Source organism: Lemur catta, chromosome 6 (genome assembly GCF_020740605.2).
Source record: "Lemur catta isolate mLemCat1 chromosome 6, mLemCat1.pri, whole genome shotgun sequence".
Lineage (NCBI taxonomy): Eukaryota > Metazoa > Chordata > Mammalia > Primates > Lemuridae > Lemur > Lemur catta.
Genome location: NC_059133.1, coordinates 52519596 through 52542741, shown reverse-complemented (window position 1 = coordinate 52542741; position 23146 = coordinate 52519596). Strand labels below are relative to the sequence as shown.

General features: G+C 50.3%; 3 protein-coding genes across 3 annotated transcripts; 1 reads left to right on the top strand and 2 right to left on the bottom strand.

Moving 5' to 3' along the window:
* The first annotated feature begins 419 nt into the window (after positions 1 to 419).
* Positions 420 to 2887, top strand: GPR182 (G protein-coupled receptor 182). The gene is made up of 2 exons (XM_045553586.1): positions 420 to 613; positions 1436 to 2887. The coding sequence occupies exon 2, from the start codon at positions 1452 to 1454 to the stop codon at positions 2661 to 2663; it is 1212 nt and encodes a 403-aa protein (XP_045409542.1). The 5' UTR covers positions 420 to 613; positions 1436 to 1451; the 3' UTR covers positions 2664 to 2887.
* A 2113-nt stretch (positions 2888 to 5000) lies between these two features.
* On the bottom strand, positions 5001 to 12712 carry ZBTB39 (zinc finger and BTB domain containing 39). Its single transcript, XM_045553585.1, has 2 exons — positions 12600 to 12712; positions 5001 to 11158 (listed from the first exon to the last, which is right to left on the bottom strand). The coding sequence occupies exon 2, from the start codon at positions 11112 to 11114 to the stop codon at positions 8979 to 8981; it is 2136 nt and encodes a 711-aa protein (XP_045409541.1). The 5' UTR covers positions 11115 to 11158; positions 12600 to 12712; the 3' UTR covers positions 5001 to 8978.
* A 5770-nt stretch (positions 12713 to 18482) lies between these two features.
* On the bottom strand, positions 18483 to 22302 carry TAC3 (tachykinin precursor 3). Its single transcript, XM_045553584.1, has 5 exons — positions 22189 to 22302; positions 19667 to 19778; positions 19445 to 19474; positions 18920 to 18973; positions 18483 to 18556 (listed from the first exon to the last, which is right to left on the bottom strand). The coding sequence occupies exons 1-5, from the start codon at positions 22300 to 22302 to the stop codon at positions 18483 to 18485; spliced, it is 384 nt and encodes a 127-aa protein (XP_045409540.1).
* Positions 22303 to 23146: the final 844 nt, after the last annotated feature.

Genomic DNA, 23146 nt, shown 5'->3' with positions numbered 1-23146 from the left:
GCAACCACAAGATGAAGGCAGGAGCTGGAAACCCTGCAAGGGGAGAACCGCAAGGGACCGGCCAGAGTCATGAAAATCGCAGCGGGTTTTCAGATTGATTTTAGCCCCACAGCCCCCATCCAGTTCCTCTCTAGTAGGAATCCAGACAGACAGGGGAGAGTGGGATTCCAAGTAGACTTAGAGGGAGGAAAATACACACATATGTAAAGCACTTGCCACCGCAGGGCCCTGTGCTAAGTGCTTCACCTTGATGGCTTATTTCATTGTCACAGCATACTATTGTTGTCCCCATTTTGCAGAGGAGAGAAGAACTGAAGCTAAAGAAAGGGTAAATTCACACAGGTAGTGAGTGAAGAGTGAGGTTTTAATGCTTGCAGCCTGACCTTCCCACGCTGGGACGTCCCCTCTAACTGGATTGGGGAATTGCAGGAAAAACCCCAGCCCTCTCCTGCAGAGCCTCAGCCAGTGATAGCTGCCTCCCGGATGAGAAGGGCGGCCCTGAAGCCAGCAACAACACCAGCCCCACAGCCTCGGGCCCTCCTGCCTCCTTGCGGCTCCCAATAGCCTGGACCTGCGGCCCTCTAGGACTAAGGTGTTTCCAGGGGAAATTCAGGTGAGTGGTCCATTGTCCTCCCCCAGGGAAGATGAGAGTCACACTTGGAGACCCCTGGCTTTCCTGTATGACCCACAGATTTTCCCAGGTGTGAATGAGAGGTTGGGGGAGGTCCCCAAACCCATGGCCCAAATAACAAGACAGAGCAAGAGCAATGGAGGAGTACTCCACAAAAGGGCCAAGGAGTGAAATGCCAGAAGAGAAGCAGAGGCCAGAGACCAACTAGGGATGGAGGGGGTGGGACTGGCTGGGGCTGGGAGGAACTCTTGGTGGGCACCAACAGTCCCAGTCTCTTCCAGCACTGAAACCCCTTCACAAAGTGTCTCTGCTCTTGGGTTAAAACTGGCAAGTGGGCCAGGTGTGGTGGCTCATCCCTGTAATCCTAGCACTTTGGGAGGCCAAGGCAGGAGGATCACTTGAGGTCAGGAGTTCGAGACCAGCCTGAGCAATACAGCAAGATCTGTCTCTACAGAAAATAAAAAAATTAGCAGGGCGTGGTGGTGCACATCTGTAGTCCCAGCTACTCCAGAGGCTGAGGCAGGAGGATTGCTTGAGCCCAGGAGTTTGAGGCTGCAGTGAGCTGCGATAACATCACTGCACTCTAGTTTGGGCAACAGAGCGAGACCCTGTCTCAACAACAACAAAGCGGGCAAGTGAGTTGTGTATTATTGATTCACAGTTTGAATGTTAAACTTGTCACTTCTCTTTCTTGCCTCAGCACCTTTCCCCAAAGCCCCCCAGTCCCTGTGGTCTCCTACCTTGGGGACGCAAGGCCGCTTTTGAGGTCTCTTTTCCCTTCCAACTCTTCCTTCTTCTCAATAGGCATTTGTTGGCCCTCATGTCAGTCGAACCCAGCTCGGGGCCCAGCCCCTCAGAGGGGTTCACCGCAGTGCCTGCCAGTGACTTTGGAGAGATCCACAACTGGACTGAACTGCTCTACTTCTTCAACCACACGTTGTCTGAGTGCCACGTGGAGCTCAGTGAGAGCACCAAGCGAGTGATCCTCTTTGTCCTCTACCTGGCCATGTTTGTGGTTGGGCTGGTGGAGAACGTTCTGGTGATATGCGTCAACTGGCATTGCTCAGGCCGGGCGGGGCTGCTGAACCTCTACATCCTCAACATGGCCATCGCGGACCTGTGTGTCGTCCTGTCTCTGCCTGTGTGGATGCTGGAGGTCATGCTAGACTACACCTGGCTCTGGGGCAGCTTCTCCTGCCGCTTCACTCACTACTTCTACTTTGCCAACATGTACAGCAGCATCTTCTTCCTGGTGTGCCTCAGCGTGGACCGCTACGTCACCCTCACCAATGCCTTCCCCTCCTGGCAGCACCGCCAGCACCGAGTGCGGCGGGCCGTGTGCGCAGGCGTCTGGGTCCTCGCGGCCGTCATCCCGCTGCCAGAGGTGGTCCACATCCAGCTGGTGGAGGGCTCCGAGCCCATGTGCCTCTTCATGGCACCCTTCGAAACGTACAGCACGTGGGCCCTGGCAGTGGCCCTGTCCACCACCGTCCTGGGCTTTCTGCTGCCCTTCCCGCTCATTGCCGTCTTCAACGTGCTGACGGCCTGCCGGCTTCGGCGGCCAGGACAGCCTGAGGGACGGCGCCACTGCCTGCTGGTGTGTGCCTACGTCGTCGTCTTCGTCGTCTGCTGGCTGCCTTACCACGTGACCCTACTGCTGCTCACACTGCATGGGACCCACGTCTCCCTCCACTGCCACCTGGCCCACCTGCTCTACTTCTTCTACGACATCATCGACTGCTTCTCCATGCTGCACTGCGTCGTCAATCCCATCCTCTACAACTTCCTCAGCCCGAGCTTCCAGGGCCGGCTGCTGAGCGCTGTGGTCCGTTATCTTCCCAAGGACCAGGCCAGGGCAGGCGCACACGCTTCCTCTTCCTCCTCCTCCACCCAGCATTCCATCATCATCTCCAAGGAGGGGCCCCAGCCCAGCGCAGGCCCCCAGCCCTGCCCATGCCTGAACGTCCAGGCGGCCTCTTTGCCTGCAAATACCTCACCTACCTCTACTCCTCAACCTTTTATATCCACCTGAGGTAGATTCCAGGCTCCATCAGTGAAGTAAAAGGCTGGAGGTGTAGGTGAGAGATTTGGGGGCCAATGGGGAAGAGGGTCAATTTTGAATAGATCTTAAAATACTGAGGTGGGCAGAGGGAGAAGGGTCAGGGAGAGATAAGAACAGGTCCTTGGTGTTGTACTGTTTGTCTCGGTCCTTGTGTCTAAGGGAGCCATGCAGAATAAAAGGTAAAATAAATAATAGAGACAGCCATGACTCTGGATCTTTGAAAAATCTGCACTTCTGGCTGGGATTGGGAAGGGAGCTTAGGCTAAAGAGTTGCTGGCGGAGGAAACTAGACACACTCATTTCACAAATCACCCTGGCCGGAAACAGTGAGCTCTGCAGGAACCTCACAAAACTTTCCTTTTGTGTTTGTGTGCTTGTTGATCTTCCAGCTTACTATGCAGGTTGTGGGGACAAGAGGTCAGAGGCCAAGGAACCAGGAGGCCTCAGCAGGACATTCCCTAGCTGTGCGTCGTCAGTGCTATGATAAGTGGAGGGGTGGTGACAGGTCTGAGACAGGCGCCCTACAGCTGGGTGGGCAGGATGGCCTCTCCACCCGTGGTCATCCAGGAAACACAGATGCATTTCCTTGCCAATACCTTCCCCTCCCCCCAAAGCAGAGGAGCTGTCTGAGTCAATGCTCCTCCTAGCTGACCTCCTCCCAGCTTCAAGCTTCAGATCTAGGACACTTCAGACTTATTCTAGGGAGACGCAGAACTATCAGAAGGCCTGCCCACCCCCATCTCTCCCTTTCCCTCCAGATCATAGGAAAGTATCAGGGGACAGCCATTCTGGGAGCAGACCTTGGAGCAGCCAGCAGCAGATGCTGACAGAGGTTTAACCTTGGCCTTTGTCCCCTGCATGGGATGGGAAGGGCCAAAGTGGAAATTGCCCAATTCTGTCACAGGACAGAGCCCTGACACTGTCGTAGGTCAGTTCTCCCTAGCCAAGTCTTTTCATAATTTTCCTGTCCAGCAATTTATGTCTATTAACACTTGTTCCACAGATAGGAAAAGTCCTCTTGTTAACGAGTAGGCCTTCTGGAAAAGGATCATTTATCAGTTTGGGAAACTAGCACCGTGTCCATGAACTCTGAAGTGAAAGTCTAAGAACAGGTTCTAGTTTCTACCTTCCACTTCCATATCCTTGGCCTCTTAATCCTGCTTGCGGAGAGTGAGGGGACTGTGGATGTAATCACTGATACCCTCTTCACCACCTCCTGCCCCATTCAAGTACTCAGTGTGCCCAGAATGTTTAACTTGGAATAACTATGCACGTACCTGGACACCACCTCCTCTACTTTTAGAAATCAGAACCTGTATTCACCGGGTGCATTAAATATGTGCTCCAATTGCGTTCACATCCCAGGCTTGTCAGGAGTGTGGAGCAAAACCTGCATCTGCCACTCGCCTGCACACTGGGCCCAAACCTGAAAGGGTCTGAAGCTGTAAACAGCTGCTCAGGGGCACAGAGCCGAAGGTTTTTTGAACCAGGAGTCTAGGTTGTGGCTTGGGTTGTAGTAAGGGATTAACCTAACAAAGCAGAAATCATATTAAAAAGACTTTCTTCTCTTGTCCCAACATAGAAACCAAGCCCATATCACTGACTTGGGCCATAGAAATTTTCTGCAGGAAACCAAATTTTACATCTCCGTCACATCCCAGGTCACCTCAGAGGCCACTTTCCCAAGATTAATTATCACCCTGGCAGGATAAATACTTCCTTAGGGCCTTTCCACCCATGGAGGGAAGAGTGGGAAATGGCTGTGCGGACACAAGGTTGGGCTCAGTATCTGCTGAGCTTTGATGGGGCCCAGCCTGGGTGATGTGCTGGGACCAAGGGACCAGCTTGTAGTAGTCTGTCTCCTCTGTGGCAACATGTGTACCAACCTCATGATTTATGCCAAACTTTTGCCTCCTCCTTGTTTGAATCTCCTTCTCCCCTCTTACTTTCCTTTTGCTTCTCTCCACTGAAAGACATGCTGTGTCACAGTGAACTAAATGCACTGGCAAGACAAACTATAGCCAAACTCTCTGAGCAATGTCAGTCCAACTAGACAGCAGAGTCCAACCACTCTCTCTAGGCTGACGGAGATGCTCTCAACCTGAAAAGGTTGAGTCTTTGACCTAACTTCCCACTAAACACAAGTCAACAAGTTAATCCTGGGGAATTCCAGCTACAGGAAAGGAAAATGTGCTACCTGAAAGATCTGTGGCATCTGCTGGGCAGAAATGTGCTACTGAAAGGGTGATGAGCCCAGAAATTTTGAGCTCCAGGTGTGAGCATATTCACAGTAAATAGGAAAAGAACTCCCATTTCAAATTTTTTTTTATTCTAAATAAAAACCACACTTTGTGCTGAACAATGGAATACAAAAGAATCAGATGTACAATGATTTTAGACATCTACTATTTGGGAAAAAAAAGTTTACAAAATATACAAAACTTTACAGCAATAGATAGTAAACACTTAAATATCAGGAGGTCAGTACTTATTAATTTAATGGAAGAAGTCAGACATCAACAACTCTTTGTTTCATAAGAGACTTTAGCTATTGGGGGGGGCAGGTGGGTTGGACAGGGGAAGGGTTTTAAAGAAACATCAAAATCAAAACAGCTTCACTTTCATTCTGATGTTAAGTTTATGATGCATAATCACATTCAAACCAATGCTGTGTCCTGCTTCATGACTCATTTGGTGCAGGACTCAGGGAAAAGGACACGTGGGACTCCCAGATAGGCACAGATTGTGCCACGCAGCCCACTCCCATGCCAACAAATTCAGTGTCCATCTATAAGGGGGTTTAAATTCGCTTTGGAAGTTGAGTAGGCTGGGGTCTGGGGAATAGGGCATAGGAGGAAGCCAGAAGAGGAAGAAAATTCATCAGTAGCAAAAACCCGACTGTGAAAAAGATATTTAAGCCCAAAGGTTTGTCCTGGAGACAAAGGGGTACTGATAGAATAGAAGCAAGCCAAAAGAACTTTTACTCATCTCCTGGTTCTTAGGGGTCACCTGGCCCAACCTGCACCCCACCTCCTTTCTTCCCAACTAGCCATGAACTGTAGGGACTCCATGGAGTCTTAAAATTTAGGACCAAATACAAAGGTTGCAGCATCAGTGAGTCACCAGAGTGCTGGGATACTGATCCCCTCCCCCGGCCACAAGCAGCCTCTGCTGTTTATCCCCAGTGTGCCGTGCAACCATCTTCCTCTTAGGAAACAAGTTGGGAATAGCCCCATATTTGGTTTAATGCTCTATGATCGCCATCTTGAAATTCTTAATAATTTGTGAACAAGAGGGCTCTGCAAATTACATTGCTGGTCCTGAGTACAGAACAAGAAAAAGGGAAAAAGGGAGAAGAGAGGACATTCAAGAGTCAAACAGAACTTCAGAGCAATACAGGAGACAGTACTAAACTGGGCTCCAGGAGAGAGGGGGTAACAAAATCAAATGAACAGAAGGTCAAAAAAATTAAAACTGCAAAATAAAACGACTACCTTCCCCAGGTATCCTAGAGTGCCCTTTGCCACAATACAGTGTTTCAAGTAAAACAACTCAGAAAAGGGTGAGCTAGAGGCAGAGGAGGCAAACGACTTCAGAGAGAAGTTCATCGAGTATGAACATGAGGGACACCCAGAGGGACAGGGCTGGGTCAATGAGCCTCCTGAGCTCATTGTGACATATTTGACGGGGACCAACTGGACCACCCTGATCAACCACAGCCTCAGGGGATCAGGGGTGCAGTTTTTTGTTTAGTGTTTCAAGGGCAAAATTTCAAGGATCTGCTTTTTGGTTTTCTGGCAAAAAAGGAAAACTTCACAGTTTCAAGTTAAGTATACAGACACCCAGCATCTGTGATGCCCTCTGTTAAGGAAAAGGGTTTCTCCAGCATATTTACATGCTCTCAGCTACCTGGCTAGGTTCCAGAAATTACCACCTCTCTCAAACTGGCCATTCAAAAATCAGTCCTCACAAAAAAGTAAAATGTAAAAAAAAAAAATCAGTTCTCACAGTCTGGGAGGGAACATTCATGCTTGAAAAACTTAGCAGGTACATGATTGTAGTCTATTACATATTTCCTTCTTAAATCTCTAATGGTCAGTGTCAGAAGGGAGAAGCCAGTCAGCAATGGAAAGTCTCAACACTACTTTCCTGATAAGAATGTCCCAAAGGTTCATTGAACAAGTTGGACTTAGATGGTCAAAGAGGAGCCTTTAAACTGGCCACTGTGCAAGTTCCTTCATCTAATGGTCACCCCTCCAGACAGCCAAGCCACGAACTCCAACTCTGAGAATTTATCAGTTCAGGGCTGGGGAGAGAGGCAGCACGTCCAATAGGGATGGAGCTTTGGTTTGCCTGTATGTCTTAATATAGACAAGGACAGGAGGGTTCCCAAGTGTAGGCAGGATGAGAAACTGTGCAAAAATGTCATTCAAATGATTTGTCCCCCTCAACCCAGTCTCTAATCTACTCCAGGATGGAAGGGGGAGGAAAGGCTGGCAAATTTAACTGGCCCCAACTTTCTAGAACTTTTATACCTATTGCCTAAAGGGTTCCCTGGGTTTATTATGCTAGAGGCTATCTGGAGAAGAAAAGAATTTGCTCATTTAAAAGGTTTGACATGTTTTCCCCTAGTTATCCCCTGTTCCCCAAATCTCTGCCCAGGAAGGACTGTCCTCTGGAGTATGGCTACTTGCTGGGGAGAAACTCATTTTCCTAAAGTCTTTTATCCAAAAGAGAGGCTGGGTAATATGTATACAAAAACAAACAAACAAAATAAATAAATATTTAATGTCCAAGGCGGCTTTGTGAGTTAATCAAAACCACTTGCTTGTGAAACAGCCCAGGGTGCTGCTGAGTCTCACCAGGAGTAGTATCAGGGCTGAGGCCAGGGGCTCCCAGAGCTCCCCTGGGCAGGGTGAGGTAGTATGAGCTACTGAGGTGCCACCTTGTGAGTATGTGAGATCAAGGGCCCTCTCCCTCAAGCCTTCTTTGGGCAAGACCCCTCAGAAAACCAACTAAGAATGGAGCCAACTGGCCTTGTGGACTGGGCAGACCCATTCCCCAGCCACCTAGGGAGGGCCTGAACCAGCTGCCATCCAGCAGCGCCCCCTGGAGGTGATGCAAGGACAGACCAGGATAAATTCCAGCAGGTCAAAGGTGAGCTGTCAAAGCTCCCACACTGTTAGCACAAAGTAAACAACAGGTTACCCAACTGGGACAGACAGACAGAACACACACCCTGCTACACACCACCAGTTACTCAGGTCCCTTTAATCCTGAAGGGCTTGCAGTCCGCCACTCCACCACTTCACGGAGTCTTCTCATCTACTCTAAGGGCCAAACTCTTCTGGGTGGGAGACTAGATGTAAATTAAGGCAAGGCTGCTGCTGTCAGACATATCCCCACCTCTCCACCAGGAAACTCAAGGCCAAGGGAGGTGGCCAAAATGACACGAGACAATATCAAAGTGGTTCCCTGTCCTCTTTGCCCCACAGGGAAGGCCTGACATCCTGGGCCACCATTCCATAATTTTCTTTGGAAACGAGGAGAAAAGAGAAACCTCTTTTCCTGTCCATCCAGGCTGCCACTTCTGGCAACACTGCAGGACACCCCTTCTGGCTGGCAAGGACTTATCCCAAAGCTTTCTAAACTAAATAGAAAGCTTTGTCCCAGTTTGGATCTAGCTGCCAAAAGATTTTCACTGTGCAATCAGCAGATTAGGGCCGCGGGGCAAGCAGGCACCTCCATCCCTGACACCTTTCCCCAGGGCTGGCACTGGAACCTGAAGTGAACTGCCCTGCTGACTGGTCTTTTCTGAATGACCACATTCCCAAAATCTTTCTCACAGTTGGTTGTCCCAGTTGGTGGCTTGGCGGTAATACCCACGGTGAAAATCTCTCTTCACCTCTTCTATTCAGTGAGGCTGTTGGTTGGATTCTTAGCAGCATAAAACCTAGCAGTAAACTAAAACTACAGAGGCTGGCAAAAGGGATCTAGTTGACACCAACTGCTTGCCTAGATCCCAAAACCAGCCTCAAAAGAATCAAAAACACAGCCCTTTGTGGGCAAGAACAGGTATGGAGGTAAATGCAATAGGGCTGTTGCTTCTCAAAAAAAGTAACAGCTTATGTGCTATTTCTTCTTTTTTTCTTCTTTAAACACAACACAAAACAGAATTCCTAGCAAGGCAAAACTGTAACTTCAGCTGGGGAGGGACCAACAGTCATTAGAAAATCAATGTCCTGGCTGCTACTGGGGAGCTCCCCTGGCTCTGTGGGGACCCAGTCAGCTGTCCAGGTTCTTTTCCGCCTCTTTGGAATGGATAATGTACATGAAGGTCTGCTCGATGGTGAAGTCGGGCGGGAGGCTGCCTTTGTGCACACCGACATGCTTGCTCATAAGGTTAAGGGTGGAACTATAGTGGCCACAGACTGTGCAGCGGTACATAAGGGCCCCCGAGTGCGTCTTGAGATGGCACTTGATGGTCGAGCGGCCTCGGAAAAACTTGTGGCACACCTTACACTGGTACGGCTTCTCGCCCGTGTGGATCCGCCGGTGGTAGTTGAACTCACTTGTGTGGGCAAATCTTTTGCCACAGACCTTGCAGCTATACTTGCTGTTCCCAGGTTGGCCCTGCAGAGCCAGCTCCTCACTCAGAAACTCCTCTGCTGGCAGCTTCCGCTTCTGGAGAGCTGGGTGCTGTAGCCCAAAACCAGGCCGCACCTCAAGGCCACTGTTGCATTTGTGCTGGCTGACATGGTAGCGATAGGCAGCCTCTGACTTGAAGCTCTGGCTGCACAAGTGGCAGTGGAAGAGGGCATCTTCCAGACTTTGGTGCACAGCCATGTGCTTCTCTAGAAGATGCCAGTCCACAAAGCTGTTGGCACAGACAGAGCAGGAGAAGACTGAAATGCCGAGATGGGAGAGTGTATGCCACATGAGGCTGCAGAGGTTGAGGTGACGCTGGTCACAGATGCTGCAGGCCTGGCCCTTCAAGTTTAGATGATCGAGGATGTGGCCCCGGACCACATGGAAATCTTTGGCCAGTGCTTTTCCACAGGCAGCACATTTCAACTCTGGGGAGGCTGTCCCTGAAAACAGACCCAGCTTCCCAGGCAGGGGATCGTTGGGGTGGACAATGATGTTGTTCTCAAATATTCCATCCCGTCGGTGTAGGGTCAGCTGCCACTGGGTAAAAAACTTAGTTTCACACATGTCGCAGGAGAAGAGGAAAATACCAATGTGGGACAAGACGTGGGTCACCCGGGAGTTTCGGTCCTGGAAATGGGTCTCACAGACCTTGCAGTTGCCTGTCAGCAGGTCCACGTGGTCCCGAGCATGTTGCCGGATCAGTTGAATATTGGGCTCTAGAACTTTCTTGCACACCTGGCAGGGCATGGCCTTATTCTCCCGATTGTCATTCTCTCCAAAAGTCAGCTCATCCTCACTGTCATCACTCAGCTCAATCACCTCTTCAGCTGTGCCTATCTCCTCAGTGGGGTCTTCAAACTGCAAGTCATCGTCCCCCAGGTCCTCCAGCTGGAGCTCATCCATCTGCCCAAAGCCGGGATCTTTGGGGAGGTCACTATTGCTCAGACAGGAGTTGGTCCCAGTGGTAATATCTATTGCATTGTCAGGGGTGAAGAAGCTGTTTTTACTGAAGTCTCCATTGCTTTGAACTTTGTATGGCTGGCAGGAGCTCGTGCTGGTCTGGATGCCCGTGCTGATAGTGCCTAGGACTGGCTGGGTCACCACACTAGGAATGGATATGAAAGGAGTAGGGGCATCATGGTCTTCCGTCTTTGGTGGCAGAGGTGGCTGCGGCAGAGGCAGGTTATGGTTAGTGTCACTGGCAACATTCCTCTCTTCCTCTTTATAGCTCCCTCCAGCATCACTGGGCAACACATAGCTTCTGTCAGGACCAAAGTGCTCTCCACCACCCCGGAGTTCTCCAAGGGGATGGGCAGATTCTACTGAAGGACCACTCAGGGTACCAGAGTGGCTCTCACTCGCGCTGGTCAGGGGCTTGGCCACAGCAGTGCTCTCCAGGTCAGGAAAGGTAGAGTGACAGGCCCGGAGGAGGTCCTCCATACCCAGACGCTCAGCCACCTCGTAGATGACCCCAACATTGATCAAGTCAGTGAAGAGCTCTGACGTATAGACAAAGCTCAGAATCTTCTCAAAGTTGGCGGGGGTGATGAAGTCCACCACATAGGTCCTGGCAGCATCAAGCCCAGTATTCAGGAAGAGGTTCTGGAAGTAGCCAGCCGCACAGGCCAGCACAGCCTTGTGGGCTGGGAAGGAGCGGCTCCCCACCACGATGGTGACGTCGCACATGGTCTCTGAGAGCCGGCACTTGTTGAGTTCCTTCAGCAGGTTGTTGGGGTGGTTGGTGCTTTGCAGTTTGATCCTCATGCCCATCTTAGCAGCTCCTATGAAGCTACCTCCTTATTAGCACAGTTAATCTGTGGACAGCAAAAGAAAAAGATGGATGGCTAAACACATTCCTGCGAGAGAGGGGCTCTGCAGGAGAAAATACCACTGTTCTGAACACTTCCAAGCCCCCGGTAAGGAGCAGGAGTGAATGTACACGGAGAGCTGCTCCACTCTGGTGGAGGCAAGGACAACACTAATGACGACACACTGACATCGCTCCCTGCATATACCCAAATACAGTCATTGTGACAAAACCCAAAAGGACTTGAAAAAAAATCTGACAGCTTGGTCTTAAGAGTCAGTAAGAGTTCTAAGGGCTGGTTGGACAGAAGCTAGTGCCCAGAGCCCAGCCAGAGGTACTTCCCTCAGACACAATCTTATTCTTTGGTACCAGAGCAACTGGCTCAAATTTTTCTTATATTAATTTCCTCCTAAATACAAGCTTTCCTATCTCATTGAGTATGTTCTCTTCCTTCACAATGCCAAATGCCATACGCATACTTGAACACAGTTATCAAAGCTCCATTAGCTACTGAGGAAAAGATAAGGGCACTGGATCTTTTAGTTTTCTGTCACTGCTGTGTCCTCTCAACCCCTAAATAAATCTCGCTTTCTTGAATTCCCATCTCTCTCTACCTATACTACATGCCTGCTCTCTGGCCTTTCTATAAGCCAGCCACTCCTGATACTGCTCTAACACATTCCCTGTATTCTGTGGATGAAGTTACAACACTCAGAACCCAAAGAAGTAAAGCAAAGTAGAACACAGCTGGTAGTATTTAATACTACTTGAGTATATTTTATTCCTTCAACAGATTTACTTGATGCCGTAAGACATCTAATTGTATAGGTAAGAGTCCTAGAGGCTTGTTCCATACCACTTTCCCCCTTTTCTCCCGTACGCCTGGGGAGGAAGAGCTGGATGCATTCTTGTTCAGTCTCAGACTCTCCCTGAGCAACACAGCCCCTTTCTCCATCTCACCAGATTCTAGCAACAACTCCCAACTTTTTCCGGGGCCCAGGAAGCTTCTGAGTAATGTCGGGTACCAGCCAAGCATCTCCCGGGCCCCAGTGGCCACCGGCAATGGTCGGCGGGTCGGGGCACTGGGCAGCCTGAGCGGGGGGCGGGAAGGCAGGGTCGGAACTTCCGAAGACACCCCAACAACCCCATGGCGCCGCGTTCCCCACTCCGGAGAGCCGAATCCAGGAGGGAGGGGCGTTGGACCGGGCCGGGGCACCCCATCTGGGGACACTAAGCGCCTCGGTCCCTCCACAAACAGCGCGGGGTTCACCCGGGCGACCTGGGCTGGGGCGCGGGGCCGGGTGGGGGCCGCGGGAGGGGCGGCGGGGCCGGCCGGGCTCGGCGCGCGGGCGGGGAGGATGGTCCGGCCGGGAGGAGCGGGCAGGAGGGAGCCCGCGAGAGCGAGAGAAAGCCGGGGCTGGGGCAGCCCTCGGCCCGGCCGCGCTTACCCGGCTCCGCGGGGCCCCGAGCACCATCGCCGCCGCCGCCTCACACAAAGGCCCCGGCCCTTCGTGCCCGGCCCGACGAGGAGGCGGCGCCGCCGGCCGCGGCCAGACTCTCCATCCGCCGCGCGGCTTGCCGCGCCGGCCCGGGCCGCCCCGGCCGCCCGGCCCGCAGCGCCCCCCGCCGTCCCGGAGGAGGCAGCGCCCCCCGCCGCCGGGGAGGAGGCTGCACCCCCCCATGGCGGGGCCCGGTGCGAGGGCCCGCGGAGCACCCGGCCGCGTCCCAGGCCCCCGGGCCTGGCTTTGGCCAAGCGGGGATCCACGTGCGGAGGACCCCTCCCTCCGCGCTCCGGGGCCTCAAGAGTGGAAACACCCCTCCGGACTCTCATCGCCTCCCCTGTTCTGCGCGCACAATTCCAAAGCTTCTCCTCAGAACGTCCGCTGTTGTAGTTTTACAGAAAGTTGTAAGATTATTTAATTAATGAGCTTCCTGAAGGCAGGGATCTGTGACTTTGCACACGACTGTATCCCCACTCTTACCACACTTCCTGGTACAGATGATAAGAGCTTAATAAAGCCTGTGTGAATGAATGAATGACGGAGCACTTGAGGCTAGACCAGTGGAAGCCTCCCGATAATCCACTGCTGTCCCTCCTTCCACCTGCATGGCCAAATGAAGGAAGTTACAGGATCTCACGGTACTTTGGCACCTCAGGCCTGGTTCCTGAAGCCTGTCCTCCCTAAGTCTTTCTAGAACTCGATCACTCTGCCTCCCCCCTTTCTCCCAATTCATCTTTTCAAATGCTCCTGCCCAAGAATTGTCATCAAACCCAAACTACCTTTCCGGCCTGCCTCCACCCCAACCCAAAGACATTATTAACTCTTGGTCACCCCACTCTCCTTCCTCACTACAGAGGCAGCCCTCAGGGTCCAAAACCCTTCAGTGTCACCCTCTCTCCCATCCCATCCCATCCCCTGCCTGACAATAGCAGCAACCAAGCACAAATCCCCAGGACAGGCACATGATAGGGTTCAGTCCTTCCTTGATGGATAAATGGGAAGGAAGAGACACAAAGGATGTTGCCAACTGATCTAAGCCAGTTTGGCCATTCAGCAATTGTCAGTTCTCTTGATGAATTTGGGAGATTGTGTGCCATTTTTTCTACAACCTTACTAATTGGTGGCAGATTATACTGGAAGAAAGCACTATACCAAATGCTGCCAAACATGTAACATTTATTAGCTAAGAGACACACAAAAAACCGTAGGACCTTTTCTTATAGTTTGGGGGCAAGGAATCTCACTTTACCATCTAGTGAAAGGGTCACTGGGAGGCTCATACAATGTTCCCATGGCAGGCCCAGCTCCCACAGCTGGGCAAGGTGACCGAGTCCCCCTGAAGTGGAACATCACACAGCCAGCAGGTTCCAGACCTCCAGCATGACATGAGACTGCAGGGCTTGCAAGGGCTTTGGCCTGTTCAATCTTTCTAAACAACTGTCTCAGCCATCTGTGAAGAGTTGACCCAGTAAACTTCACATGCTAACAAACCACCTGGAGGGTGTAGATGAAAGTTGATACTGTTTATACTGAAATCTTTTTAAGGTAAATCGCCACACAGTCACAATTACACACATACACAAAGCTAAATGGAGAAGAAAGGGCCAAGAATTTAGTTGAGGTCTTGTTGACCAGGTCTCCTTAGGCATCAACCTCTTTACAACAGGAAAGGGAGGATCAGGAGCCCTTCACACATCCTCCAAGTACAAAACAGGAATCTGGTTTAAAGTTTGTCATTTTCTCTGGAGTCCCCAGCACTGCATTATTTTTCAGTCCCACCAGAGAGCAACCTTTCTGCATTAATGCTCTTCCTTGGCAAAGCAACTGTCTCATCTCAGCGTATATGCCTACTCCCTCCCACCAAGTCTGAGCAGAACCAACTTTTGAAGGTTTCGTTACCCAAAGAAATTCCCCAGACTCTGCAAAATGTCACCACTTTTAAACCCCGTAGATAGACAATTTTGAAAACTCAAAGAGATGACTCACTGAAGAAAGTCTGTAGGATCTGGGGTGGGGGCATTCTTTGACCTCGGGCTACAAAGCTGATACCAGTGATGCTGGAGTGAGCTCTCCCTCCTTTCCCTGCCCCCCACTGAACAGCTGTCAGTCCAAAGTGGCCCCACTCAGGTTTTGGGAAGATAGAACTTTCACTGGAATGCAAGAACTGCAGGAAGTTGCCTTTGGCTCTGTGGCCTTGTCCTCCCACTACCTTGGGAGATATAAATATCAACTTCGAATCAGGGAACTTCAGGGGCATAACAACGTCCCCTGCAGCAGGCTAAGATAGGGAGCCTGAGGATTTCCCAGGCTGTTTCATCAGGGGACAGAACCCACCTTGGGGTCAGTGGGCTGTGCTGGTTGGCATCTCAGAATAATAAGAGAAACCCATAACCACACATACCACATTTAAGTGCCTTACACATTCCGGGGACTTCTAGACCAGAGCTGGAGGGGCTGGTAACAGGCACCTTATAGAGGAGTCTGAAGTAAATTTGATCCCTTTATAATAACTGAGGCAGCAAGTTAATGCTGAGAATATCTGCTCCTCTCTTTCTTGATAAGTGCTCCTTTCTTCTCCTCCCTGTCCACCCCCAATCCTAGCTTGATCAAGTTCTGTTTGCTTGTCCACAGCCCTGCTAGATTGTAAACACTGTGTATAGGTCACCATCTCATCCTCGGAATCTGTCACAGAACCCATTCTCGGAGACAGAAAAACGGTACAGTGTTATAGATTCATCCTCCTCTGTGGCTGGACCTTTGCACAGACTTGATCCTCACCTCCCTCTCTAATTAAGTAGGGCAGATGCAGGGACTGATGTCTACCAGGTCCATCCTCATAATACAGACGAGCTATTCAGAATATCTGCTTTTTCTTTATCTGAAGCTGGTCTGTAAAAATCTTTGAGTGTTAGAAACCTCTTCCAAATTCATCTATGTGTTTGTTTCTTTGTTTGTTTGTTTGTTTGTTTGTTTGTTTTTGAGACAGAGTCTCACTCTGTTGTCCCAGCTAGAGTGCCGTGGCATCCTCCTAGCTCACAGCAACCTCAAACTCCTGGGCTCAAGCAATCCTACTGCCTCAGCCTCCCGAGTAGCTGGGACTACAGGCATGTGCCACCATGCCCAGCTAATTTTTTTTCTATATGTTTTTAGTTGGCTAGATAATTTCTTTCTGTTTTTAGTAGAGACGGGGTCTCACTCTTGCTCAGGCTGGTCTCGAACTCCTGAGCTCAAACGATCCACCTGCCTCGGCCTCCCAAGTGTTAGGATTACAGGCGTGAGCCACCACACCCGGCCTATGTGTTCTTTTAATCACTATAAATCTAATACTAATTGTGCAAAGCACTGTGTAAAGCATTATTAAGGAAATAGATATGTGTACAAAATGAAGATACTTCTATTTAAATATGATGTGTGTGTATCACATGTGTGTATTTACATATGATGTAACTGAATAGTCAAGAAAAAGAAAAACCTACTAGCCAAATAAGCAAACAAATACATCACATCACTCATGTAAAAATCCTTTATTGTTGAGGAGTAGAGAGAGACATTATATTTTTAATGTAGGAGACTACAGACACTCTACAGGAATCTATAGATGATGTCCATTGGGATTGGGGATATTCACTACACTGTTTCTATGCCAGGGTTGGGTAGAAGAGATGGGGAAGGAGTCACAGCACAAGAATGTTAAAATAATGGGGAAGAGAACGGGAAATAGGACACATGCATCTAGGGGTTGGGGGACAGTGTCTTCATGAGGCAGTCCAGGGATCCAGACGTGAAGTGCTTAGGACCAAGAAATCCCCGAAATTACATCTCATGTCCTGTAAAGCTCCCACTGACCACCCACAGGGGAGCTGGGGAGAAGAGGAGGGGTATCTGTAAGGGAGGAGAGAGAACATGGTAGTCTTAACCCTCAGCTTTCCCTATTGCCTTTGAGCTAGAGGACTGAACTCTCCTAGCAGCAGGGCCTTGCACCTTCCCAGCTGCACTTACCATGCTACTCTACACAGCTGTGCGCATGGCCTGTGGGGCCCATGCTACCCTAGCACCCCAGGAGCCAGGCATACATGCTGCTTTACCAGTCCGTCCTCTTCCTAGAAACCTCCCAGAGGAAGGATAGACCCAGGGATCACTTCCTTTTTCAGCAGTTTCACATGAATGAAATAAGATGACACAATAATCTGTGTTGATCCATCTCACCTAATCTCCTTTAAATGCCAGCCCCCAGGAACCTTATGTCCTATTCTGCCTGGTGCCTAACAGGTTGAGAATGCTCCGTGAGTGGTAAGATTATGAAGGCTGCAATTATAGGCCTGGTCCCTCTGAAAGAGCCTGGATCCACAAACAAGCATTAAAAGTAGATTTCTACAATGCACTTGTTTTTGCCATTTGTATAAAATACCATGGCAAAATTGCACTGTAATTATCTTTATGGCCAGTGCCTAACGCTGGAAGAGAGTATGTCATCCAGATATAACTGACCGTATAATTATCTGGCCAACGGCAGGACTGAAATAACCATCTAATGAGAGCAAAATGATACGGTAAGTACCATGTAATCAGCGAGTTACAGTTATTATAGCTCTTTGTGCCCTCTCACCCAACACTAAATGGGGGGCTAGACCCAGTCTCTGGTCCCGGGTGTCTTGCACAGGCAGAATCAAGAGCTGGCTCCTTGGGTCTCGGGCTTGCCACCTTGAGACCAATGAGCGTGGGTAAGAGGAATATAGGGTGAGAGGCAGGAGTCTCTCCGTGATTATTGAGGTTTCCCTCTCCCTCTCCTTTTCACCCCTCTTCTTTGGAAGCTAGTGAAAAGAAAGCCATCAGTGGAGCTGCTATTTCTGTGTGTGGGAAGATGGTGTCAAGGCGGAAGTTTCTGTGTTTTGACTAGACACTTCCCTGGGGGACTCTCACACTTGCATACCAAGTGAGGAAGCTGTCAGCCCACTCTGGCCTGAGGTCCAGCCCAGACAGCTCTAGGCAGGCAGACCGGAGCCAGTGAGGGGAAACACTAGGACATCCCCCACACCTCCCTAACTGGAATGGTCATAATAAAGCTCACACACAGCACTGTGCAACAGGCACTGTTGTGTATACTACCTGTACTCCATCCTCAAAACCACAACCTTGCAAGATACTATTATCACCTTCATTTTTCGGAAGACGAAACTGAGGCACAGAAGGGTTATGCAATTTGGCCAAGGGGATACAGTTAGAGAGTAAAAGATGCAGGTTTCAGATTCAGGCCATCCATTCTTATCCATTATGTTATACAAAAAGACTAAGGTATGGTTTCCAGCTACTCCCAATTAGGTTTCAAAGATCCTGGCATTTCTCCCTGAACCACCTTTGTGTATAACTACACTCTGGACCCAGACACCTGGGATTCTGAATGATCTGAAGGGCTCAACCTTACCTGGGAGGGAAACACTTCCCCTGTGACTTGGATGTAATACCTGTAATTATCAGATGATGACCTCTCCGTCTTTTGTACAGATCACAAGAGAACGGCGTTCAAACAACTGAAGTTGCCCATCAGAGAAGCCCAGGGGAACCCCGGTCTCCCCATCTCCCACCACTCACTCCTTCTGCTCCAGAGTCAGCGGGGATCCATGATACGGGACGCAGAGATGAAAAAGAGGGATGGGTAGTATGCACTCACACTTGCCTCTAAGTGTCTTTGTGTTTGACCGACAGTGTTCTGGGGCACTGGCAGTGTATTTTAGGGGAAATTTATGAGCATCAGAGGAAATGCACAACTGGAAACCCCACCCCCACCCCCAACCCAGTCCCCTCTCCTCTCTCCAACCAACAATACTTACTTCATTCTGCATCAGGGGAATACTTGAGAGTGCCAAAGCTGGGGACGTTCTTTTCATTCACATCAGTAGGAATATCTAGGGTAAACAATACAGTTAGGAGGGATTTTTTTGAATGTGATCTTCACCCTGACCCAACGGTGAAGAGCTGGCTATGAAGGCCAGTGTTAGAAGACAGAGTTGGGAGAATGAGGAGGAATCAGGACCTCCCTGTCCCTCCCTCCCAGCTGCGACAGGACTGCCTAATAAAGGTTGCCCTCCTCTGCTGAGTGGGGGCTTGACTGTTGATCCAAGCTGATTGCTAAGAAGGGGCCCAGGAACCCTCACTAAAGCTAAGAAAAGTCCTGTCTTTCCCTCTGGTGACAAACATGAGGCACTTGACTTCTGTCATATCCTCGCCAGTACCCCAAACCCTTTCAGTGTACCTCCACACACTCCTACCTGGCTGGATGTTCCTCTTGCCCATAAGTCCCACAAAGAAGTCATGCATGTCACCTGCAGAAAAGGGCCAACACTGTCAACAGTGATGGTGAGAAAGTGATGCCTTTCCCCAGACATGTGTCAACACTTCCAAGATGGGGTTTCTGGTCTCTGTTCCTTCATCTTACCACAGCTTGACTCCCCATGGTTAGCAGGCGTATTTCCTAAGCCCACTCCCTCTGCCCATCTCTCCCTTCTCCACATTTCAAGAAATTCTCTGCCCTAGCAGTTGCCTGACTTAGAATCTTCAGGGGCAGGAGAGCTTCCTGTTTCCCAATGACTAGTCAGTGGAGGGAGAGTCCACCACCGGCTTCCTCCTAGTCCCCTGTGGCCTCTCCCTTTCAGGAAAGATGGCTGAACAGGTGCAGCTGCCATATTGTTTGCACCAGCTGAGATGGGGCCAGCCGAAATGGCCCCTGGACCCCATGCCCATGGAGCTCTGGGCAAGTGGTTAGCAGATATAAGGAGAGAGAGGAAGCTACTCACGTTTCTGAGGAAGTGACGATTCTTTAGGATCTGTGAAACCAAGAACAATTGTGTAAATGGGGAGCAGAAGCTGGAAAGTGACTATCAGAGGTAGGTTCAGACCACAACCCTCACAGATTCACTAAGCCACCCCCCATCTCCCTCCCATCTGAAAGGGTCTCCAAACTTAACTAATCTTCAGAATCCTGCCCCTTCCACCCCCTCTCTCCAGCCACTTCCTACCGAGGCTAGCCTTGCTCAGCACTTTGAGCAATTCCTCCAGAGAGACTGAGCGGCCGTTGTAGAGTTTCTGGAGCAAGGACGATGGGGGCAGCTGGTAGAGATTCGAGTCCTTCTGGGGGAAAAAAACAAAGAGGGCTGACATAGAAGACTCACACCCAAATCCATTCATTCTTTTCCCACAAGAAACAGCCTCTTCCTGGGCCCATCATAGCTGAATCTGACATCCTATTTCTTTCAGGATGCCCTCTGGTTTACACTTCAAGAGAAGTGGGCACTTGAAGTGTGGTCTGTGGACCAGCAGCAGCAACACCACTGGAGAGCTTGCTAGAAAAGCAGAATCTTGATCCTATCCCAGACCTACTGAGACAGAATCTGCATTTTAACCAGACCCCCAGGTGATTCATATGCACAGAGAGGTTTGAGAAACCCAGGTGAAGGAAAGGCATTGGGCATATTTGTAGGCTAACCAACTGTCCTGGTTTGCCCAGGACTAAGGGCTTCCTGGATGTGGGACATTCAATGTTCATACTGGGACAGTTGATCATGATATATCCAAAACTCAAAAGGGACTGTCCCCTGAGGCCCCATCCCAGCTCCTGCTACCTCTCAGTGTGAATGGGCCATAGGTTTTTTTCTCCCTGGCATAACAGGAAGCTGTTTGTCCGTGGATGTGGTTGTCCCCACTAAGTGAGTAAACCATGAATTCCTCTGCTCCCAAGAAAAGCTCATCAGACAGCAGGTATCCTCTGGTCTGTGTTCCATGACTGAGTCACAGACAGGACTTGATCTTGGGACAGTTGGCAACAGACATCCAGGGCATGTCTGTACCCTGAGATTCCTCCACTCTGCACTATGTCCATGGATGTTTCTGTCTGTTTTTTCCACTGCCTCTCATTCTTTCTTCTTCTCCATGGCTTTCTGCCTCTGTCTTTCTCTCCCTCTCCCCTTTCTGCCCTGGGTCTAGAATTTCAGGATGGCAATATGCTCAGAAGGGCCCCTCTTCTCCCCTGGCCCACTGAATCCCAGATTCTGGAGCTGCTGCCCAGCAGGGGCTCTTGACTGTCCTTGTGATTCTTTTTAGCAACTTGGGCACAGCAGGGTGGTGGGCATACACCACACACCAGTTAATTGCAGCTGCAGAGAGACAATGACAATGATCGTGTTTGAAGATTCTCACCTTGAATCTCAGTGCCTCTCTCTCTCTAGAGCCCAGGCATCCTTGGGCTGCTGTGCACACATAGAAGTGCATTTACACAGGATGCATCCCAACACATACCAACCTGGTTGCCTAGGTGCACATATATCCTACCCTCCTCCTGCCCCAATTTCCCTCATCCTTACAGACCCTCTAGGAGGAAGAGGATAACAATCCCTCCCTTCCATTGACCAAGAGGGGCAGTGGGGACATCTCCTTGCCCGAGGTCCTGCAGCAAGTTTGTCTCAGAAGAACCCAGACACACTATCCCAGGCTAGGATTCTGAGGCTCCAAACACAGTGTTTAGCCCATTTTTGGCACTTCTTGCATGTTTTTTCAATGGGTTCTGGTCTTTGGGATCTGGGACAACTGCTGCCATCTGCAAGGCTGCCCTTGTGCTCTCTTTCTTGGCCCAGCGCATTTTTCCCAAATTGTTCAAATATTCTGCCCACCTTCTGTAATGAGATGCTAAACAGATTTGAGCTGGAGAGGCATTTAGACTTCACACACTGAATTTGTAATAGAGGTTCCACCTGTAATCATCTTAAAAGCATTTGTACCAATGCAATTGCTGTCATTTCAAAACCCTGAAAAGACTTCCTCACTGCTCTCCCCCTGCCCCCCTACCCTGACAATTCCTATTCTATTTCTTAGAGGAACTTTGGAAATTGGAGCTCAACCTGCTTTGCTGTTTTTTGTTTTTTTATCCTAAGCAGACGATAGTGGTGGGCAAGGGAGAGGACAGAAGGAAGGGGTTGGGATCTTAGAAGCACCTGAAATTACAGGGGTGGATGAGCAGAGGATAAGGGAATTTATTTGCATTTTTAAAATAAGATAATATGTATAACTGATAGGTAAAATAGCATACAAATGACTATTTGGGAAAGAAAGTCTTACTGCGTTTCATACCATCCAGCGAATAGAGAAGATCTGTCCCCTGTAAAGGGACAGAACCTAAGCTGGACCATAAAGAACCTTAGCCCACCCTAGCTCACCCCTTACAGTACCACCCAATCATCAAATCCCCAATCAACCAGCCAGACAACATATCTGTAGGGCACCTTTCTATGTACGAGATGTCAAAGACATGCAGAGATGCAGAGACACTTACAGACACACCCGGAGACAGTGTCAGGGAGCGCCAAATACGTGCTAGACACAGGAGGGGACCAGAGAGATGGAGAAATCCAAAGGGAGACAAAATGCTCTCTATGGATAACCCACATAGCTCCTCACCTACCCACCCACTTCCTCGCCACAGCTGCCCAGACAAGCAGAGCCCCAGGTTCCCACGATGTTCCCAGCACTCTGCGAGAGGGTGACTTACCTTGCTGTGGCCCCCACTGGTCACCACCTGCTCCTGTGACTCCTCACAGACAGCCCCAAAGCTCTGAGCCAGGCTGAGGGCCAGGATGGCTGTGAACAGCAGGGTGCTCCTCATGGTGCCTGAGAGATCAAAGGGGCAGGACCCCGGTGTGGGGGGAAAGGAGGAGGCGGATACAGCAAGGGTGAAATGCAGAAGACATTCATGACAAGCAGCCTGGCTTGACCCTGCCTCCCCGGGTCTAGTCTAGAGAGAGTGGAAAGGATCTCTGAGCCCAACTACAGCCTTGGGCTCCGTTTTGCTGCTCCCCCACCAGACATCTCCCCAGAATGTGACCTTGGCAATGATCAATGGTGCACTGGTGCCAGGGGATTCTAGCTCCCAAGGAAGATGACAGATTTATAGTACATGCACTGGTCTGTTTCTATAGTCAGCTTCAGGAGGGACCCTGAGTGCTATTTTCCAGTGCTAGATAGCCCCAAGACTTGGCAAAAACTTTCTGGTATGGGAGAATCGGTCTGCACTGACAGACTCCAAACATTAACCAGCTCTCAACCCTATAGTCACTTTCTGCTCATCTTCCCAGTACCCTGTTCCTCATCAAAGGCTGCCATCTCCTTTATTGCCTCCTGACTCCTGCTCACCTACCTGTGGAGCAGCTCTGTACCCGGGGCTGGAGAATCAGGGAGCCGCCTGGCAGCACTGCCTGCTCCCCACACACTAGTGCTGCTGGTACTGCCGGTGCTGCTGGTGCCGCCGGTGCCGCTGCGAGGAGAGAAACAGTGGAGGGGATCTGGGAAGGTGGCAGGAACTCAGTCCTGGCTCCCTGATAAAGGCTCTGGGAAGGTCTAGGGGAGCCGAGGGGAGGGACTCAGAGTCACCAATCCCAGGGTGGCTGGAGGGGAGGGGGAGGCTGGTGGGGAGAAAGGAGCATGCAGACTGCAGCCACACACCCAGACAC

Excerpts from the sequence above, each read along its gene's own strand:
- GPR182 (XM_045553586.1), top strand. The coding sequence starts at position 1,452 with ATGTCAGTCGAACCCAGCTCGGGGCCCAGCCCCTCAGAGGGGTTCACC.
- ZBTB39 (XM_045553585.1), bottom strand. The coding sequence starts at position 11,114 with ATGGGCATGAGGATCAAACTGCAAAGCACCAACCACCCCAACAACCTG.
- TAC3 (XM_045553584.1), bottom strand. The coding sequence starts at position 22,302 with ATGAGGAGCACCCTGCTGTTCACAGCCATCCTGGCCCTCAGCCTGGCT. Across the intron at positions 19,779-22,188 it reads CCAGTGGGGGCCACAGCAAG|AAGGACTCGAATCTCTACCA; the intron begins GTAAGTCACCCT and ends TTTTTCCCCCAG. Across the intron at positions 19,475-19,666 it reads GCTGAGCAAGGCTAGCCTCG|ATCCTAAAGAATCGTCACTT; the intron begins GTAGGAAGTGGC and ends TTGGTTTCACAG.